General features: G+C 35.3%; 3 protein-coding genes across 3 annotated transcripts in view; 1 reads left to right on the top strand and 2 right to left on the bottom strand.

The window, feature by feature from the left end:
* Window positions 1-546: 546 nt before the first annotated feature.
* On the bottom strand, window positions 547-3,474 carry LOC132916062 (asparagine-rich protein-like). The gene is made up of 3 exons (XM_060975806.1): window positions 3,336-3,474; window positions 1,393-2,611; window positions 547-1,296 (listed from the first exon to the last, which is right to left on the bottom strand). The coding sequence occupies exons 1-3, from the start codon at window positions 3,372-3,374 to the stop codon at window positions 812-814; spliced, it is 1,743 nt and encodes a 580-aa protein (XP_060831789.1). The 5' UTR covers window positions 3,375-3,474; the 3' UTR covers window positions 547-811.
* Window positions 3,475-6,486: 3,012 nt separating this feature from the next.
* LOC132916022 (glutamine-rich protein 2-like) lies at window positions 6,487-12,418 on the top strand. Its single transcript, XM_060975767.1, has 14 exons — window positions 6,487-6,597; window positions 6,708-6,821; window positions 6,941-7,076; window positions 7,521-7,687; window positions 7,829-7,990; window positions 8,232-8,619; window positions 9,263-9,696; window positions 9,872-9,976; window positions 10,050-10,315; window positions 10,454-10,702; window positions 11,292-11,526; window positions 11,591-11,657; window positions 11,957-12,012; window positions 12,081-12,418. The coding sequence occupies exons 1-14, from the start codon at window positions 6,487-6,489 to the stop codon at window positions 12,210-12,212; spliced, it is 2,622 nt and encodes an 873-aa protein (XP_060831750.1). The 3' UTR covers window positions 12,213-12,418.
* Window positions 12,419-12,501: 83 nt separating this feature from the next.
* LOC132908361 (putative mediator of RNA polymerase II transcription subunit 26) overlaps window positions 12,502-22,034 on the bottom strand; it is a 254,038-nt gene continuing 244,505 nt past the window's right edge. Inside the window, exons 7-9 of the mRNA XM_060962327.1 lie at window positions 16,821-17,010; window positions 16,302-16,421; window positions 12,502-15,825 (exon numbers count right to left, since the gene is read on the bottom strand). Coding sequence (XP_060818310.1) covers window positions 15,636-15,825; window positions 16,302-16,421; window positions 16,821-17,010 — 500 coding nt within the window. The 3' untranslated portion in view covers window positions 12,502-15,635. The remainder of the gene's footprint in view (window positions 15,826-16,301; window positions 16,422-16,820; window positions 17,011-22,034) is intronic.

The raw sequence follows: 22,034 nt of genomic DNA, 5'->3' as shown, positions 1-22,034 counted from the left end.
GATGCGATGCTTGGCGATACGGCCGTGGGACAAGGAAGGGTTATAATCGTTTTAAACGATCGCGCCAGGTCTGATTAAGGATCGTCGATCCTCTTAGCGGTGCCGCCGATGGTGCGACCCGCGGGCTTACGGTGTTTAGGCGAAATTCCCAAGCCCTACGCTATTTAGTTTGTTTTATTATAAGATGTTTCCAGCCACGACACTGAGGTTCCTGAAAGCATGGTAATAAAGGATGATTTAAGAATTTTATTACAGCGTTTGCTTTACGGAGAATATGGGGAAATCATTGGATTTATTCTGTTCAAAGAAGATTTACCGTGTCGTCTTGATTTGTATGCATACTCTTCCAGTTATCTACAGTTTTTATAAAGTAATTGATTTTGTTAAAATTGTTTGTTGTAAAATCTTTATCGCGGTGTCATACGAATAATGTAACATTTATTTAGTATGCATATTATTCATTTGTACGTTATACGTCTTATATGTGTGCTGGTGTGTGTTTTCCAATATATGAGAAACGTACACAGATTTGTAAATATACAATAAGTACATAACGAATATATTATTGTAAAACGAAAAGATGTAAATTTACATTCGGATTTTATAATGTTTTTTTTTATTACTTCTAATAACAAACCTTCTACCATTAAAAGGACTTGTAGCAACGATGGATTTCGTCATATACGTCCCTTAGATCTTTAAATAAAAATGTAAGCTTATCTAGTTAAATTTCTGAAATTATCATGCTTAAAATCTTTATTATTCAGTATCATACTTAGACTCACACATGCATGGATATCGAAGCATGTAATTACGATTTATTACGCTTCGTAATATCGTCAAATTTTGTAGTTGACTCGGTAGTTACTAATATCTTATACTTACGAGGTGAAAATTTATACTCCTGACTATTACGGCTAACGTTATTTATCTTGAAATTATTGTGAAATGTACTATTGCTATAATTATTTTCAGATAATCTAGAATGAAACCTATTAGATATATTCTTATTCTCTGCGATACTATTCTGCATGTTAAGGTTTAGAGTGTAACCGTTGTTTGATTTACGACCAAAATTAATTGTATTATTCACAAACTTATTAGCAAATGCATTATCACTAGACGTCGTACGTTCTCTGTTCCAATTTAAAGTATAAGGCCATCTTTTCTCAAACGAAGATTCGTTTTTGTTTCCTTTACTGTGAAGAGGGTGCAGACGGCCTGCTGCTCCGAATCCTGGGAAACCATTTCTCGTTTCCTGTAACTGATGCTCCTCGTCTTGTCGACTCAACTTTTCTAAAATAAAATACAATAATTTCATAAAATTAGTCGCTTCTATTTCCGCTTATTTTTTAACAAGCAGAACAATTTCCAAAATAATTTCTGGATTACCTGTCGACGTTAGGGGTTCCAGAAAACTTTCAATAGATCTCCTGTTATTGTTCAAAGAATCAAATATCCTTCGTAATATTCTCTGATAAGCAGTCCTGTTCCGACCAGCCGCGTTCAAAACATTCGATACCGCAGAGTTCATCAAACTCGTATTCGTCGATCCGTCAGCAGGCACTACGTGTACCAAGTGTTTCTGTCCCATCTGATCAGTACCCAGAATCAACTTTGGTATGGATTGCTTCATCTTGCTCCCATTTTCCCTCGATCTGACATCCTTCGAAGATCCACTCACATTTTCCTTTAACGCAACACTCTTCGAGGATTCGCTCAAATTTTCCTTCGACCCAACATCCTTCGAAGATCCGTTCAAATTTTCTTTCTCGCTAGTAACCTTCAACTCTGGACGTTGTCTTTTGACATTTCTCAACTCATTCCTCTTCTCGCCATTTATTTCTGCATCATCCTTTTTCGGCATCGCGCTTGTGCTCTCCAAAGTCTCTTCAACATCACTTTCATTACGTTTCTTAGAAACAATATCGTCAGTCGAATTTCCAACAATACGTTTCTGAGGCAACGAATTTCTGTCAACGTACGACCAAAAGTTTCCAAATTTTCTCTGACCGGAAGAATCGTTTTCAACGGCGACGTAAGCAGCGCCGTCGCTATGATAGCTATGCTTATCGTTCATGTAAATATCCTGCTCGCCTTCTGACGTCACGTAGACGTACGTTTGCGGCCACAGGCTCCTCGTATGGTAGTTACTGTCTACCTGCGGCAAGATCGTCAGCTGAAGATCGTGTCTTGCTGTTCCGTGTGAAGAGGTCCTCTTGATTCTCCGCAGCACCCACTTGACCATAGGGTGCGTGTGGTCGATACACACGCCGCATTCGACGCATCCTTGTTGACAGAACAGCCAGTGGCCGTTCGGCAGTTGGTAAACGTCGCCACGCGACAAGACAACGTTGGCCGCGTCGTTCGAGACGATGGGAAATGGGCCGCCGTAAAATGGCGCCTCTAACAGACGTCTGTACAGCTGGTGGTTGCCTGATGGCGGTGGCGAGATCGTCTTGAAAACGAACTCTCGCAGAATATACTCCCAATAGGATGGCGTGTTAAATGATTGACTTGACGCAGAGGCATGACGCTTTTCGGAATGATGTTTCGAATGCTCTGGATTTTGCTTTGACGGTGTCTGAATGGCTGCGAAGATTAGCGAGAGCTGTGCGAAAAATTATAGGTATTAAGGATAGTTAATTAATTATAGGTATTGAGATTCGTAGATGATAAATTCTCGAAGATATGCAACTTTGATAGAGTAAATATCTAGTTTGAAGTTTGGATGGAATATCTAGAAGAATTGGATATTTTCTACACGAGGTATTTAGCAAAAAGGTATATTCTTTCAAGGTGATTGCATTTGGAAGCATCATTTTTCAGAAATGAAATACTTACAGGCATCGAGTATTTTTCACAAAGTGTTTGGGAAAGTTGGATATTTTATTGGAATGTAGTATTCGCACAGAATTAATATTTTTATACCACATATCGTATTTATAAGAATTATTTTCCGAGAATGTAGTTTTTGGGAAGATTAAGTACTTTTTTAAGGAAAAGTACTTGGGAGAATTGGATATATCTCAGAGATGAAGTAATTGGAAAAACTGAGGAACTTCGTGGTTTGTAAGTTTCGGAAAATTACGGGAGTTTCATACAAATAGGAAAAGGAATTGCACGTGGTTAGTAGAAAATGTAAAATAGAACGAATAATGACAAAATTAATAAAGAAGTAAGAATTTATAGGAAGAACTCGGGGTACTTCAAATATAACGGCTATCGTTAATCAAAAACAGTGAAATCTAATATCCTTGTAGTTGAAATATCATTCCTAGAAAGAATATTTCACACAAGAAAAATATCAATTGAATTATTGATTTTTCGCTCACCATCACCATTGAGACAAGGTTCCACTTTGTCGGATTCATGTTTCCCTCCCTCTAATCACGCTGACACTGGAAACGGAGCAAAAAGTGCAAAGTTAAAGAGAATTCATGATGCACAAGGGTCGGTGTAACGTGTTCAGCACCTGGTGGGCGACTGAATCATACAAAAATCATGACCAGTTCCTGATATTGAACATATGTTAGAGATTCTACTATGGATACCGAGCTACTGTCTAAGAAAACTGAGATTATCTTCGATTAAACATTCGATTCGCTAATCGAACAATATTATTCAAACATACCAGTCAGGTCAGATTTATCGCGTGTAACTTAAGGATATGATGTGTCGAATATACTTAAAAGATTATACTTGTCAAAGACTATACTTGTCAAATAGTCGGCATTATTTTATTCGATGATATAAATATAAATGTAAAATAAATAAAATCTTTCTTAATGATGGAGGCAATAAGTTCTTCTGAATGTAAAAATGAAAATTTATTGTTAGCGAGTGTTGATGTGTCGAATATACTTAAAAGATTATACTTGGCAAAGACTATACTTGTCAAACAGTCGGCATTATTTTATTCGATGATATAAATATAAATGTAAAATAAATAAATTCTTTCTTAATGATGGAGGCAATAAGTTCTTCTGAATGTAAAAATGAAAATTTATTGTTAGCGAGTGTTGATGTATCGAATATACTTAAAAGATTATACTTGTCAAAGACTATACTTGTCAAATAGTCGGCATTATTTTATTCGATGATATAAATATAAATGTAAAATAAATAAAATCTTTCTTAATGATGGAGGCAATAAGTTCTTCTGAATGTAAAAATGAAAATTTATTGTTAGCGAGTGTTGATGTGTCGAATATACTTAAAAGATTATACTTGTCAAACAGTCGGCATTATTTTATTCGATGATATAAATATAAATGTAAAATAAATAAAATCTTTCTTAATGATGGAGGCAATAAGTTCTTCTGAATGTAAAAATGAAAATTTATTGTTAGCGAGTGTTGATGTGTCGAATATACTTAAAAGATTATACTTGTCAAAGACTATACTTGTCAAACAGTCGGCATTATTTTATTCGATGATATAAATATAAATGTAAAATAAATAAATTCTTTCTTAATGATGAAGGCAATAAGTTCTTCTAAATGTAAAAATGAAAATTTATTGTTAGCGAGTGTTTAGTTCAAAATACAAATGATATATTCGCGAAAGAATGAAATAAAAAAGGAGAAAAGATATTTAGAAACGTCACTTATTCTTTTGAAAAATCAAACTTTTATTACTTTACTACCGAACGTGATATTGTTTTCGTCTTATTAATATCTCGATGAATTGTTCTTGTTTCACATAAATTTTCATTTTCAATTATTTTATACAATAAATATAAATTTAGTAGTTTGAAAAGAACGACATAATAGAGATTATAATGCTTGTTATAGCCACGATATAAACTTCGATTAATGTCGAAAGTTCTCGAAAGTTCCATAGAACAGCATACTACCGATAAAACAGAATTAATCGTTTTCCGTATCGGCGATATAAATAGTGGCGATCGATGCACGCGTTGACCATATCGGATAGGTATTGCAAACGATCGACAATGTCATACGGTATGTCAGGTAAAATATGTACGTCGCGAACTAATCTGCGTTTTGATCGTGAATTTGTTTCTATTCCGCGATAGGGAACCACCTGTCACGTACGGTCAGATAAACGGTTTTACTATGCAAAGAATGGAACACGATGAATTATTGTTTCATTAATACGACACGCTGGTAACGCAACACATGACAGAAGTTATTGTGAACAGACGCGTTAATATTAAAAGCGAATGGTTGTTGCATTTTTCACGGTGACAAACGTTTCTTTGTTTTGGCTTTCTAGCACACCAGGCGTTCCACTTTTCGATGATGAATCGCATGGTCGGTACTTCAGGAAATTTTTAATACGAGAATAAATATTCTATGTATATAATCGATATTATAGGAAATATCAGAAAATAAAGTAACTAGAAGTCAAAGGAACTTTTTATTGTTTACTCTTTAATAGGAATTAATCACTACATCTTATGAAATATTTATTCATCATCGTCGGTGTAACAAAATTTATGAAATATTTTGAAAATTCTTCTTAATCTAAAGAATGTTTTCTAATGTAGGAAAATGTTCGCAAACCGTAGCATAACATTTCTTTAATTTTTATTAAAATTTATTTTGTCGATATTTCAGGCTAGAGTTTCAATTAAGGGGGATTTTATAATGGTTGCAAATTTTCGAATTTAAAATAAGAGGTGGAAATTTCGACTACAAGAGGGCGATACTTGTCGACAATACTCGTAGCGCTATCTTTAGTTCGTTCATGGAAGCTAAGGGTTGAAAGCATACAGTCTCGAATATTTGTGATTTAACAAAGGTAAATGTGTCTACGTTAGTGTTTTATACGTTACACAAATTTATAAATTCGATATAATTATTAACATTACTATACTAAATAGTTTAAGATAAGATACGCATTTTTTGTTCCAAAAGATTTGCAACTTTCTTTACCATTTCAGTATCCCTTCGAACGTTACCGATTCATCGTCAAATTATGTCACAGTTACAAACGAAAATAATTTCGGTGAACGTAATACAAAATAAATTTACAACTCTTTTTCTGGATCGATTGAGGAATGGATTTAAAGAAAAAAATAGATGGTAAGAAATGAAAGAATTAGATGAAAAGGAAATAAAAAGAAAAGTGTAAAAGTAGGGGGTTGTTAATATCTATGTTTGTCAAATTTCAGAGTTGCAACAGTGAATTGACGTCTAACTAATTACATCTCTATGTTGCTATAATTCACCCACTCGTCTAAGACTTTTAGTTTTATTAACTTTCTCTTTCCTCCTTATTCTACTAGAACTATTTACCATATATTGCAATAAATACCATTCTTACCATCTGTGAATACCATCTGTGTCCATGATACTACAGTCGAATAAAAGAATATCGATGACTTGCCAAAATATGTCCGCCTGACATTCGAGATACAGAATTGCAAGAAAGGTTACCGTAAAATCAGAAATTCTTATTATTATGTTTTCTTTTTTTTTAAAATAAATACTTTGAAAAATTGTGGAGTGAAGGAGAATGTCGGCAAAAGTCGCAAAATCGACTACGTCACCTCCTGCCGCTAAGGAAGTGGACAGTCTGCAGGTTTCTTTACCGCAAATGTTGGATCTTGCATTGGGAACTCCGGAAGTAAAAAGAATTTATCTTCGATCTTTTACACAAATAGAAAACGATAATTCACGAAATGAGGTATAAGAAATACTTTAACGACAGGTACGTCGTTTTACGTTCGCGTCTAGGTTGGAGCGGTAAATTTAAATATCCTCCACAACTTCCTTCATATTTTACTGCATCGGATAAATTTAGGATCGACCAAGGTTGAATATCGTGGCGACGATGCTAATCGAATCAAGGTAAAATACTGTGTATATTGTATATGGTGGTTTTGCTTAATTTTTGGAAAATATAATAAAACTATAAATAGTAAAATTTAATAAAATGAAACAAAAGGTTAAATGATATGTATTTCTAGACGATGGTAAGTTCCCTAAAAGCAGGTCCCTCGCTTTACCTTCAAGAGTACAATATTATCGATGATTCCAGTGACGTGAAGCAACGAGTTCGTAGTACCGACGCTATAAGTGTAAAAGTGGATGTAGTCAGTGATGGTAAGAAGATATTCTGATAATTGTAAGCGATGCACTAGTTTTGATATTGTTATTTTTATATTAAGTTAATGAAACAATTGTACATGCTTTTGTTATCGTAATAATTTACTTTACTATACATACTTTACTATACATTCTTTTCGTTATACAATCTGAGGCGAGGGAAAAACCTGCGAATGTTCCAATTACAAAACGCGAAAAGTTTGAAAGCAAGCTAGGTATCTATCTAAGAAAATAGTGCTTTATAACAAAATAGTATTTCGACAACACATGCAAAATAAGATAGATATTAGAAGAACGTGGTTATATCAGTGAAATCCCAAGCAAACCTGCACAAGAATGCAAGGAAGAGAATATTAAAAAATTACCAAATTCGATTCAGTATTTTAAGGTTATTTCGAAGATTCAGCTATTGTTAATTAATGCTAATAACAAATTATGTAGCCAAAGATGGAGCATCACAAGACGCGGTGGATTTAAAAGAGACAACAGGTGTCAGAAAACAAGTTGGTCCTGGGAAAGAAGGCAAATGCGAAACTGTTATCTTTGTAGAACCGATTGTTGATGGTGCGACCCCTACAGCTTTAGGTTTCAAACGGCTCGAAAAAAATGTAATAAAAATTTATTTTCTACTTACCATATCACTTCTTATTTTTTTGCTGTATATATATTTCTTGTTATTTATTTTCGTCAAGAGAAAAATATTAGGTGTAAAATTATACGATAACATTCTAATTAAAATATTTATATAGGTTAAAGAACTTCAACAACGGTTTCAAGCATTGGAAGAGTTAGCAACGACTCCAGAGCTTATCGAACGACTGAAAGGTAAAATCACTGATCCCCTGACCGACGTGTGGCAAATTATCAGCATTACCAAAAGATTGGACGCCAGTGAACAAGGTATTGATAAGGTATAACTTGATTGCTTCAATCGTTATTTAATCAGACAACGAGGAAATTTATCGATATCTCAGTTTTCTATTATTTAACCGTAATTTAATTCGTATATTCGTAATTTAATAGTGTTTAGAGACACATAAAAGACACAAAGCAGGGTTGTCATAAACAATCCAGTAATGATTAATAATTTGTATTTTAGCCTACTTAACTTTCGATGTAGTTATAAAACTGCAGAAAATACTCTGCTTCCAGTTGACAAAAATGGTGCAAGATGTGATGAAGGGTGACACAACACTCGCAACGGAAGACACGTCGAAGCTCGAAGAAAGACTAGTGAATTTAGAAAATGCTTTAAACAATTTGGATCACGTCGTTCAGAATTTACAATTAATCTCTGACGATGGAGAGGTTGAGGCGATAAAAAACCCTGTAGTTGCTGAAACGACCGGGGAAGAAGAAGAAGAAGCTCAGCTTGTACAGGAAGAAAAGCAACCCGTTAGACGAATTACATTAAGCGAAATTCTAGGCGAAATAGACATAAGAAAAATGCACCAGGACGTGGGTAACTTGCAAATGGAAGTTAGCCAAATGAAAAATCAACTGAAAGATTTGAACGAAAAGATTGACAAAACAAAAGCTGGTAATGAATCATAAGTATCGTAATTAAATAATTAGTTATAGGGAATCGATGAATCTTATTAATACTTACTATTTCTGATATTTTAACTGTCCCTATTGAAGTATTCTTTGATATATTTACAATCATTTTTTTAAATAATTTCTTAATCTCTCTTTATTTTTATTCTAAACTTGGAATTGCGCTTAATTTAAGCCTAAGATCGAAAGCTTGCAATCATTACACTATCCAAAGTTCACTATGATTGTTGAAATTTCTGTGATATTCTAATCTATGTTTATTAACTTACTTTATAATTACATTCGATTTGTGGAAGGAGAGAAAATATTTTTAAGAATTTAAGGCACATTTCTTTTAAAATATTCTGAGAATGAAAGAATTATTAGAATGATTAATTTAATTAATTTAAAAAAAAACTTATTCTGCAATTATTAGCAGTAACAAATGGAAAAGGAGAACAAAAACTTGATAAATATTAAATCTAATAGATGAACGTCCACTAATATTAAATTACTGAAATTCATCATTTTCGGTTTCCAATAAAATTCGAACTTACAGGTTTTTAATAATCAATATTTGATATTAAAGTTGTATATCAATTAATTTCTCAGAGATAAATTATCGATTTTTATACACGTCCATGTAGAACTGACCGAAGAGATAAAAGCGAAACAACTCACTACGCAAAGGGAAGGGAATCCTGTCGAAAGAACCCAGAAGGAGGAAACAGAGGAAACAGAGGAAACAGAGGAAACAGAGGAAACAGAGGAAACGACGAAGGAAATAACAACATCACCTAAAGACACACCTCCAAAACTACGCACTCAGGTTGAAAATCCGAAGGAAATGATAGATTCAGAAGAATTGCAAGACATAAAAAAACGAATTTCAAAATTAGAAAAGGACGTGATTAACATATCTGATAAAGTGGACAAAGTACAAGTGACTGGTGTCGCAGGCGCCACTAATATCGACAATTTAGTCTCTAAATATAACGAGGTTCAAGCTGAAATGGAGAAATTGAATCAAACCGCGGATCGTCTGATCGATGATCGTGAAACTCGTGAAATGCATCTTAATGTTAGTATATCATTCATTGTATTTATATTCATCGTTATATTCATTCCATATCGTTCAATATATAATTAATCCCCCTCTTTATCATGAATTATTTAGTTAATATTTTTTCTCCTTGTTATTTTATTGTTTTCCCATTTCGTCTTTCTATGCACATATTGTTTTACTCCTTATTTAGGCGCTATTAGAACAAGTGGAACTTTTGAAAACCATTAAAGCCGATAGAGAAGATCTCGAAGAAGCTCTTGCCGATAAAGCTGATGCTCAGGCGATACATAGAAAGGTCTGCGCATCTATATTGATCAAAAAATCAGACGAAAATAAGTAGCAATCTTTCTGTGGTATTTACTCCTCAGGTTTCTTACGATCAATTCGATGCAGCTTGCGATGATCTCGCACACGGCCTCGAAGACGCGATCAATAAATTGGGACAGCAAGAAGAGATCTGGCAACAAGCTTTGGATGAAGTGCAAAAGGAGATCGAGGGAAAAGTTGATAAAATGGAAATTTCTCCGCTGAAGGATTTCGTGAATCATCGACTGAAATCTCTTCAAGATAAGTTGAAGAGGGTGGCGGAAGCGAGACAAGATATCGAAGCTGCCGGAACCAAAAAGATGCTTAGGTAAAGTTACAGCAATCCTTCAACAGTATATGTATATTTATATTATTCTAAATTTTGTATCTCAAATAATTGAGTTCATCGCGCAATATCCAATGACAATTAGGTAGACGCTCGATGAAATTTTGTGTGTGTTTTTAGGGATGTTCAATGCATATCCTGCGACAAGGATGTGGTCATGAGAATGGATCCTCCCCACAAATTTAAAGTTGAAACATTACCATGCACCACAAGCATGAAGCCGTACCTGACCTATGAATTGGATCAGGTTAGAAAGCAACACAGAAGGTTACCTCATAGTAGAAATATGATTCAATTTGAAGCAGCCATGCAGGAGGAGGCAAAGAAGCAGAAGAGCGCAAGAGCGGACACGCTTGTAAAGACTCCTAGGTACGTAACTAATATTGAGATGTACATCTTTTTCTTAAAGATTCAGAACAATATATTCGCTTTGGACTTCTGAGCAAATTTAAAAGAAACATTTAAATATAAAAAAATATACTTTTTAATCTCGGCACCGTTAAACGAATTAAATTATCCTTTTTGTTAATTTATAAATTGTCTTCGATTTTTGCTAAGTTGATGACATCGGGGGAATAAATGCAATGATCCACTATTATTAGAGATTGACATGTTAACCAAGTCATTTTTTAATTACAAACTTACATAATTATAGACTTGAAAATTAGTAAGGACAAACTAATTTCTATTGGATCGATCTTAGTCCTTGTAAGTAATTATTTATTTTCAATAAAAATAACACGAAGGATAAAAGGATGAGGAATCCATAAACTTAAAAATTATTACATTTAAGTAATTGGAAATTCAAACGACGAATTAATATATTCTATTCGATTAACGAGTTGAGCTTAGAAATCTTTAAAATAAATGAACGTTTAACTTTATTTATCTTATTAAATCATTATATGTTTCTAGCTAAAAAAGGACTAATTTTATTCGAGACATGTTTAAATGTTAGAGATCATCTGTGCAATCGATACTGCGGTGGAAGTCACACGATTACCACTCCTCAGCAAAGAGTAATGCGAGTGGGCCATTTCCTCACTGAGTGGGGACCGGAAATAATTCAGCTGACGGAAGGGATGATAAAGGGAACGGACGGTAAGATGTATAAAGGTCGGCGAATGCCAGATAAAATCGATGTCTGCGGACCTGCATACTGCGACGAGCGTGGCGACGAACTTCGATCATCGGTAATTATTCGTTCTCCCCACGTATTTTTCAGCTTCGAAATTAACAAAGGTAATTGTATTTCAGGATAGACAATCGATAACTACTATACCATCCTTGCGAAAGCCTGATAAGCAAACTTCCACTGTTTCAAGTACGTTGAACATGAACCAAATTTTTCTTGCTCTTTGTAATTACCTAAACACATATCATTTAATTAAACAAAAATATTATTTGGAATTTTCTATGTTCCTATCTAAAATTCAGAGTATAATTTTCTATTGTTTATTTTTATTTTTATTCCATTATGAATTTTTGTAATAACGAGACAAACCAAAAATTGAAACGTACAATTTACATTACCACATAATTTTTGTACTTACAAAATCGCAAGTCTGAAAGATTATATTACTTTGACTATTTGATAGAAACTTATTAGTACAATTTTGACAGGAAAACGATCGTCGAGGAGACAACCCCGAGAAATAGCTAAGGAAGTGATAGAAGAGGTAAATAAGTCGAGAAGCTTAAACGCCGAATTGAAATGATACGTAAATTGTTTATGTTCTATTCGTAGCTTGCAGAGACACCGAGAACAGAGACAGAAGATCAGTCTGACAGATCTGCCAGTGCACCGTTGGATACAGTTGAACCTGCAAATCATATTGTTCAATACATAGATGAAGAGGAACTGGGAGAACAAGATTAAATGAGATTCTAATTATTCACTGTGAAGTATTCTAAATATTTTTATGAAGTGCTTGTTGTAAGGTCTTGTATCTAGTTCAGTGAATAATATAATACAATATATTACATACACAGAAATATTATAGAATTAATATAAATTCATTATATTTATTTGCAATTTGTTACTATATGTTATTATATTTTTATTATTGAGAATATAAGTTTATTTTGATATCATCTTACTAAAATTACATTGCTAAGAGTACTTAAGAATAATTGAGGATCGACAGAACAAAGAAAAACCAGGAAGGTTATTTTATTAAATGTTTTATTATTAAGAGGGAATTTCGGAGTACACAAGACTATCTAGTGAAGTCGATTTGGAACATCGGTGGTCTGTCATGCTAAAACAAAAATACCGAATCGCACCACGCATCGCGGCGACCACACTAGATCGCCGTTTCGTTTATTGCACATCACACACCGTTCGAATACCGTTTACATTAAGAGTGTACACAGCGCTCGAATCGTGTCTATATAATATCGGATTTTGTTTCCTGTTTCCCTTTTCCATTACTTCCGATCTGACGTTCGATTGCACCTTCTATAAACGACTATGCGCTAGTGTTTTCTGGTAATAGTAATAGAATATTTATGTATACGTATAATGATGTATACATTGGAACTAAATGCTACTTCATATAAATTTCAAGGTACAGGAAGTATCTACAAGTTAGTATCTACGACATAATTTTTACGGCTGCCTTGTTCTTACGTCACATTTTTTTTTTTTTGTTTTGTTCATTTTGGTGAATGGCGTTTTACTCTACGTTTCTCTAATACCTAACAATAATAAGATTACCATGGATACTCACTATGACCTTACTATTAAATCAACGGTATACACGGAACCATGACAGTAAGATCATTGACTTATAACGACACAATGCAATAAATAGAACGCCAAATAAATATATACGTACAGATAGATTATACTTTTTCCCATAATCATCCGTTAAGGGCGGGAGACAATATAATGTTCTTAAATATTAACATGGATATGCATTATCGATTACAGTTAATAATACTGGCAGCTTAAAGTACAACGTGTATGCATTACACTCAACCTAATCAAAAGGATACGGTAGAGAGTGCCAAATACAACGTTGGTGAGGTGTCAAATTAACGTGAATAATTCTAAATAAGTACGCTATGACTAGTATCACGTTTACGCGTGATTTCCACTGAAATCATAGGAATAGAACGTATCCATCTACAGCCAAACAATATCTACCGAAATTAGTTGAAACTCTACCGACTAAAATCTTTTTATGGCACTTGCCTACGTGTGATGTGGATTCTACGTTTCTTCTAAACGATGACAAATACTTAAAATATTTGGTTACATGCCATTTGGATTAGCCAAATGACCAACAGAAAACTCGCTCACAACCGTTTGCGAATCGAATCCTTACCTCGAAATAATTATTGTAACACCACGGACGTCTCTTCGTGTCGCGCCTAATTACGCATCGTTGCTGATTACCCAATTACAATAGCGACTTAATTAGTTACCATTATCGTTAATCGTTATTACTATTACGCTATCATTATCCATTATCAATAGTATTATTATCGTTATTATAATCGTACGTACGAGAATATTGCACACAGCGACCAACAGACATGGATAAAGGGAACTAAGTAACAGATCACAGGTGAAACTAGGCTATCTCTGTAACAAATTCATATCACATGAAAAAATATGTATCGGTTGCCTCCTCTCACAAAAATCTCCCAAAAATAAGAGACTGTCGGACGGATGACTCGAGTGACGAGCCATCGATTGTTCGGACTGGCTGACCTCGATCATCTTTATTCACTTCCATCTTTCTCGCCTTCTCTTACTCACCGTACGCTTCTCTATCGGTCAACCCGGACGAAAAAATATTATCATTATCATCATGTTTCACGTCCATTCTCTTCTTCCTTCCTCGGTTTCGATTCGCAGTACATCAACGTAAAGTAACTGCCGATCAATTTACTTACTGTTCCTTATCAACGATAATGTGAATAACTAAACCCTGACTAAATGATTACACGATTAGCAGTAAACTTTGGCAATTGAACCGCGACAACTTTGCGCCACACACATTAATCGCGTTATTTTATTCACCTTGTCCTTCCTCTTGCTCCTTGCTCGCACGAACGAAGACGCGACTTAACTCATTTTTTTGGCTTCCAGCTCTTTCGTAGAGGCCGATGTCGGCCAACTACGCGTGTATCTAAATCTAAGTACGTATTACCTCACGGCTTTCTAGATTATCAGCTTGTAGTACGACGATTATGATCCCATCGATAGTTTCTTACACGAAACTCGTGGCTTCGCGAGCCACAAGCGCAAGGAACAACCATTTTCTAAAGCTCTTACGGTGCTTCCCCGGACTCTGTCTCATTTCTGCCACAGTACGACGATCCACCATTTTAGACCATTAAGATTCTCTACTTCGTCGATATCTTATACATAGTACATGCCACACGCGCTCTTTACACATTGAAATCCTTCTGAAAATCCAGAGTTTTCCTCCTTATAATCTCCCACGAGTCTCTCGTTGTTCTCTGCGTTACGCAACCATTTGTAAAAGCCGCTTCATCGATCAATCGAGTGAAAGGAATTGATCCATCTCGTGAAAATAAATTACACATATACGTACACACCTCTAACGAAGAGGTAGATTTGCGCGATGCGGTTTGGGGAAGACGAGACATTACACAGATATTGTAAAACATTCGCTATATACCTATTCCATCCGATTCTTCAACGTTCGTTTCCATATAAAAACGCTTTCCTTTTTAATGTTCGTTACGAAACAACGAAAGCTCGTCGCCAGGGTCGGAATAATATCGTCGAAACGTCGCAATTAATATCTTAGGTCAAGATTAATCCTTTTGTCACGGCTAATAAAGCTACCGAACGATGCGGAAACAAACGTCGACGCGATCGTTGAGGGATTACGTAAACGAACAGGATTAACTTCAAGGTCGCTCGTTAACTCTACGGAAACTTTTCACTGATTATAAACTTTGTACTGTGTTATTCCCGTGAATGGTTTCGTCTATAACAATCGGTCGCTATTCTTTCATTTCCTCCCTCGATTCACCTCGGAAGCTCGGAAAAAATTGATCAGCCTCAAATTGCGAAAAAGCGAATCGCGGGATTAGAATGGAAATCTTCAGCGGAAGTACCAAGTGCCGTTATATGTGACTCTAGATTTTCCCGTAGAATATCGTTTTCCATGCACAACGTTCATCTTTCATTCGCTTCTCTCTTCTTTATTATAAATAACTTTCGGAGTACTGTTCAGGTTTTGTGAGTATTCTTTGAAGGTAAAAGGGATATCAAAAATTGTTGGGGAGCGCCTTAAACGGCGCTACGATAGATGCGCTACAAAAGCTGAGCTATGACTGGATGCAGAAGACACATGTGCTCGGCACCGCGTATCGGAAGACGGTTCACGCTAAAATGACGAACCATTTCCGGTATGCTGTCGAATGGTTTACTGAACTGGCCCAGGATATACGCGTTCAGCTCCTCGTTCTTTTGGATACGCATATGCATGAAACCACGGGCGCTTCTGTAATTGTAAATATGTATTTAAACGTTTATATTTATTATTACGATAAATAAGCAAATAATACGTGCATTCAATATTGAATTCATTGCAATTCCCGTTAAATTGAAAAGTAGGATAGCTATTATACTTAAAAGAGCGATCTTTAAAATGATATTTACATTTTATGAGATTTCTTTCAGTTTTTTGATGTGTTGGAATATTTTAATGTACGAAGAGTAAACTAAATTAACGTATAAACTGAAGAAGATAGTTTTGTTTTAATTTCATAGTATACAGACTTCAACATTTTTTGATGTTGTAAAGTATACAAAGTATACTGAGATAAAGAAGATGGTAATAATATCTATTCTTTTTATTACAAGAAATTTACTTTCTCGTTTATCAAGGAAACTACTTGTTGGAAGAAGCGAAGCTTTTCCTGAAAAAATAAAATACCAACTGTGATACATCAACCTGATGTAACCTATATAACTTACTTTAACGATAAAGAGTAATCTTGTTTGGTGGATTCGCTGTTCCTCACCAAGTAACTTCCTTCTCTAAGAAGTCGTAGGACAGCTTCTGCCTCAATTCTCGTAATGGATCCATGGTACCATCTGCGAGCAGGAAGAAAAAAAATTTATATTAAACTATGAGAAACCAGAAATATGATGTTTAGGATCCAGGAACTTGTACGAAATATATATACACAAGACACTAAAAGACAACTATATTTCTGCAGTAAATTATTTTTGCAGTAAATTCCAACTACATTTTTAGCATCTTTTCATCAAATTTTCACCGATTTATTTCACGTATACTCTCTCAGATCTGCAATAAAATATTCATCTCGTTACCTCGTAAAAATACTTTTAACGTACAAACTCTCCATAAATTTCACGATAAAATTCCTGAAGAAGCACCTATGTTGTGAATGTTCATGAAAATAATATGCAGACACGATGGCGACATAGCAGCGTATGTACGAGCCAAGAAATCCAAAATCAAGGACGTACCCTTGTCTCTCCAAAGGAAGCTCCACGTCAACCAGATCGGCGGATCCGCGGGCGGTGTTAATCTCCAATGGCAATCCAAGGCTCAGACCGCCAGGTTTTTTCGGTGCAGGCTGACCAGCGTTTCCACCGCTGCTTGTCCCACTCCCACCATCCAGATTCAGTGTCATCTTCGGACGCGCCATACCGCCGCCTGAAATGAGTCACGCGACAGTTAGACGCCGTGAGATTCCCCGGAGTAAACATCGATTATATACGTATACGAGGCGGTAGACGACACGAGGAAACCTCCCTGTTCGCAGATTTTATGGCGTCCCTTCCCGTAATTGGAACAAATCGAACTCACGTTCCGTTAAGATTCACGGTGACAGCAACCGAACTCCCCAGTCGATGTACAATGTCTATGTTGTGTATACGTTTTACATTGGAGGTATGACGATCATGAGAATGGAAGATCATAGAAATTGAAGGAGGACGTTGATGGGGAGGAACAGTTTGACGGTGGATGACGTGCACCGATTTTTCTGTATTTTATGACGTTCGAGTTAGATCGTCGTATTTAAGATACTTGGTCGTGTTTAAGGTCCTACGTTATTTAATTTTTAGGTTTGCATTTGACCTTGTGGACGATATAATATAAAATATGATATTTCACTCTAAGTTACATAGTGGTATATCTACATATGTTTGATGAATTGCCTGAATTTAATTTTTCGATTTTCTTTAAACGATCAGATTTGAGATACTCGATGATGTTCAAGATCCTATGTTATTTCATTTTTAGGTTCGTTCGTGGCTAAAAGATATAATGAATGTTACCATGAATTTCTGATATGATGTTTGATCAATGGTCTGGAGTTTTGGTTCGTAAACATTAATATTCAAGGTTGTATCACGCTTTTCCCGTATAATAACGCTGAATATTTTAATACACGAAATTTATGAAATACAATGATATAGGAAGCTGACGAAGAGTATCGAAAATGGTACAAAATATAGGAACAATTTATTTTATAAAAACGAGTGAATTAACAGAGTGTCAAGAAATCTTCAAAAGGAACATTATTAATCAAGTTTCACTGCTGAATGGACGCTCGATCAACTTCTCGACAGGATGTAGTCGTGTCATCAATAACCATGCTCTCGCAGCAAAGACTCGATAATTTCTGACGAGAAATACTTCCTTCGTGTAGTGGAACAATCGACCGTGACTTTGGACGTTGCTTTGTCAAGGTATGATAATGGAACGTCTCTTACTCTTGGATGAGCAGAATCTCCTCTCTTTTAGCACAAACAATTGATCGGAATTCCTTCCTGCAATTTTTCTCTTTTCTCTCCTCTTCTAAGGAAGATTTCCATTGACTTGTCGGAAAGTTTTCACCCTACTATCACTTAAGATTTCCGTGCAAATTACGGGCCTTGTTTCCTGGTAAACAATGTGACCTCAGATATAGAAGACAAGCTACTTCTATTTTCCTCGTTGTAAACGAATGGCGCAGACACGATTCAAGTCGTGAGGTATTACGCTTATTAAAGGTTCCACGACCTTCGACCAAGCTTGAAATTAGCCGGGAAGAGAAATAGCTATTCCTTTGGGGCAGGATGAGTATACAAGTAAACAGACGCTTATCGAGTGATATCAAAGTGTGGCTGCTCTGGAGTTAGCTTTAAATTAGTTTAATTATGTTTGACTTGCCAAATAGAGGAGAAATATTTCGTACCATTCGAATATAATGATTTAGGAAATTATTCCCTTTGAAACGTTTTAAGCATAAGAGAATTATTTAAATAATAAATTTAATTTAGATTGGTTAAAGGAAGAAGTAAATAGATTTATTATGTCGTCCGAGAAGTGTCTTTCTTTTACAGACAACGCATCTTTTACAAACATAAAACCTAATCCATCGCACGTTGTAATCTTTATCTTGATAGAACAAAATAGATCATACGTAATTCGGTAAAATAATATAAAACGAAAAATGTAGTGCATCCATTATTTTCTTATAAAACGAAACTTTTCGGACGACCTAATAAAATATACGCGTAGACAAATAAACAATGTATATAAGAAATCATTTGATGCGATAATCGTAAAATAATAAACATTTCCAAAAATATCTAGAAATATTTTATACTTTCAAAACATCGTCAAGAAACCCATGAAACTTTTAACAACCCCAAATCCACGGCAATTATCATAAATTAATCTTAATAAAGGCAACCCCGTACGATATTGATCAGAGCAAGGAATCGTAGTAGCCTCCATAGCGACGAAAAAACATGGTTCCCCACTCATCAAGAATTTATAAATTTCGCTAAGTAAATTCTTCCGGGGTCTGCCATCGAGCGTAAGCGTCAATGTTATTACAGGCTCGTGAAAGTTCGGAGATGATAATCGATGGGAGGGTCGGCGCTGTTCAAGAAAGTGGCTGCGCGGCCGCGAGATAATTTCATTTGTTGGGTACAATCTCTTAGTGGTCGACTTTTCGAAGGTTGCATGATTCAGGTACGACAGGATTGCTGTGACAGGTGTAGCACCAGGTTAGCCCAGCCAGAGGCTAACGCGTCCCGACCGTTTCGAACGACCGCTCTATACATTATGGATGAGCTTGTACTTTGGAATTTAAGACCATTGAATTCCGTCAGACGTTTCGCGATAAAGCTTTTAGGTGTCAGTTTCTTGATTCTTTTGATAGCGATTTCTTACATTGTCTGTTAGAGTTTTTCTAACGTCATAATGAGATATATAACGTTTGTCACTCTGTTGACGCAATAGCGTGATATATACGTATAACACCTGTTGTGTAATGAGAAAACTTTATATGGTAATAATGAGAGCGAATTATGTTAATGGCGAGGATCAAAGTTGTGAGTTAATTGCGTAATACTGGAACTCGCGTTTATGTAAGTTTGTTGCATTTCATATCGAGAAACAGTCCAGTAATAGATTGCTATGAAGTAGATTGTAGAGTCACAGATTCTAGTTTTCTTCAATTCGATTAATCGTTTGAATAATTAGCAATTAAATAGTCTATTAAAATTGAATGACCGATTTATTGTGGTTGTTTGGAAAGCTTCAAATTGGTACGAGTCATTAATTTCAGCTACATCTTGAATAATAGATGGACCATTAAAAATGGAATTATAAAAGTCACGACATAGAATAAGAAATAAAATACTTTTAAGAAATTAAAAAATGCGATTTAATTTATTAAAGATTGTAAAAAGACTTCACATCTTCAAAGAACCGTTTCGATTGACAGATACGAAATTCGGAAGTTATAGAACTTGGTACGACTGAATTATTCATTCGACATAAATCGCTTTCGTACACGCAACATCGAAGGAAACTCTCGAAAGGCCGAATCCACGCGTTCTTCCTACTCATCTGACACGGCGTGCGTTTCAAGCATAGTTAAACATTAACGAACAGAAAGCAGCCGTCTACTACTCTCCGAGATTGGCTGTATCTGTATTATTAAATTTAATCCGGTTGTCCGGACAACTCGATTTATTTACCCGAATTCCTCGTTTTCCACCCTTTTCCGCCATCCAATCTAAAGCAGTTTTATTTTCTTTATCAGAATCCGACATACACGTTTTGGACTATTCTCTTGTCTATGCGTATCAATAATGTTAATTATGTAACAGCCACTTTGCTGGCTTTGAAGATACTTTCAATCATATTTTTATAATTTTCTTATAAATAGTACTTTATAATTTTCCAGGTAGGAAATTCTTTTTCGAACTGAGAAATGAAGAATAATTGATCAATTATAGAATTTGCAGAAAATTTACATAATATTCACTTTTCTCTGTGTAAAATACAAAATCAGTAACTCCTGTCGTACTCGTAAATTTCAAACGAAGGTATAACAAGACGGAACAAACGCTATAATTGTAGATGGCCCATTTCCAACAATCCACCGCATCCGAATTTATCCGCAGTCCAGTGACATTTAACGATTCATCCAAAGGAACGAATGCAACCAAAATTCTACTTTCAGTATGAACTCATGTTCTCTCAAGATCGATCGCCATTCTTTTATCGCTACTCCATTTATCTATGCCTACTAGAGGAAGGCAGATAATTCATATAATAGTATAATAATTTTACCTATGATTCTTCCTTCAAATGATAGAATTTGACTGAAGTAAATTCAATCGGCAATTTATTTAATCGTGCATTAAATAAAGTGTGGGTGGTACGATTATACGGGTTGGTGTATATAGTGACGAGACGAGTTGATACTTGGTGTAGTCAAATATATTTAAAACTATTTGTAGTTTAGAATTCGTCATCGTTCGCTAAGTGTTGCTCGTTATACGTATACACTCGCTCCCGTATACATATCTGTTAAGGTTATTCGGTGTATGTGGAATTAAAGAAACGCGTGGGTAAATTGTAAGGTATTGTAAGTATATATATATTGTGAATATTAAAGTACAAAGTGTGGAATACAATGTAAGCTGGTCCAGATCCTCACGCTAGCAATGTTACCCTGAGACTAAAAGAACCCTGAAGCCAACGTCGCGCGTGTACCGCTTATGGTCTGTCATCAACGCATTCTTTGGTCTATGCGCTATCGATGACCTCAGCGTTTGAGAAAACCGAAGACCAGATGTAGAGTTTTCTTAGAAATGGCGATCACTTCAACAATATCGCTCGATGATAATCGCTCTAAGATTGCTCGGTACTCACTAGCTATGAGAAAGATTGACTGACAACTGATACGTGATTGACTACTGATTAACTGATTGATAACTGATTTCTACAAAGACTGACTATAAGAATGCTCGATACTGAACAACTGATTGTCTTAATGATCGTGTTCGTTTATTTACACTGGTCGGGGAAGTACCGGAAAGTTTAAATCCAACTTTGATTGACAGTTGCTCGTAGCGATGACATTGTTTTGCTCGGACTTTATTTATCATTACATTTTGTACGTCAAGACAGTGTTAATGTCCCGAGGCAAAACAACAACATAGCAACAAAACAACAGTCCTCTGACTCATGTGCTGCTACAAAAATTTCATAATAATTTTTATTTCCATTATCTGCAAACGATAAAGAAGTAGAGATGTATAGTACTGCTGGTAGAATAGCAACAGATAGCAGTTATGGTAGATAGTAGTTAGGTACATTAAAACAATAAGACTACAATGCAATGCGATGCAAGGAAATACAATTTAAAAATACAACTCAATGATCAG

Source organism: Bombus pascuorum, chromosome 1 (genome assembly GCF_905332965.1).
Source record: "Bombus pascuorum chromosome 1, iyBomPasc1.1, whole genome shotgun sequence".
Taxonomy (NCBI): Eukaryota; Metazoa; Arthropoda; class Insecta; order Hymenoptera; family Apidae; genus Bombus; species Bombus pascuorum.
Note: the sequence above shows the minus strand (reverse complement) of the source record. Positions and strands in the feature narration are given on the sequence as shown.

Excerpts from the sequence above, each read along its gene's own strand:
- LOC132916062 (XM_060975806.1), bottom strand. The coding sequence starts at position 3,374 with ATGAATCCGACAAAGTGGAACCTTGTCTCAATGGTGATG. Across the intron at positions 2,612-3,335 it reads ACCTTGTCTCAATGGTGATG|CTCTCGCTAATCTTCGCAGC; the intron begins GTGAGCGAAAAA and ends TTTTTCGCACAG. Across the intron at positions 1,297-1,392 it reads GGAACCCCTAACGTCGACAG|AAAAGTTGAGTCGACAAGAC; the intron begins GTAATCCAGAAA and ends ATTTTATTTTAG.
- LOC132916022 (XM_060975767.1), top strand. The coding sequence starts at position 6,487 with ATGTCGGCAAAAGTCGCAAAATCGACTACGTCACCTCCTGCCGCTAAG. Across the intron at positions 8,620-9,262 it reads GATTGACAAAACAAAAGCTG|AACTGACCGAAGAGATAAAA; the intron begins GTAATGAATCAT and ends ACGTCCATGTAG. Across the intron at positions 11,527-11,590 it reads GCGACGAACTTCGATCATCG|GATAGACAATCGATAACTAC; the intron begins GTAATTATTCGT and ends ATTGTATTTCAG.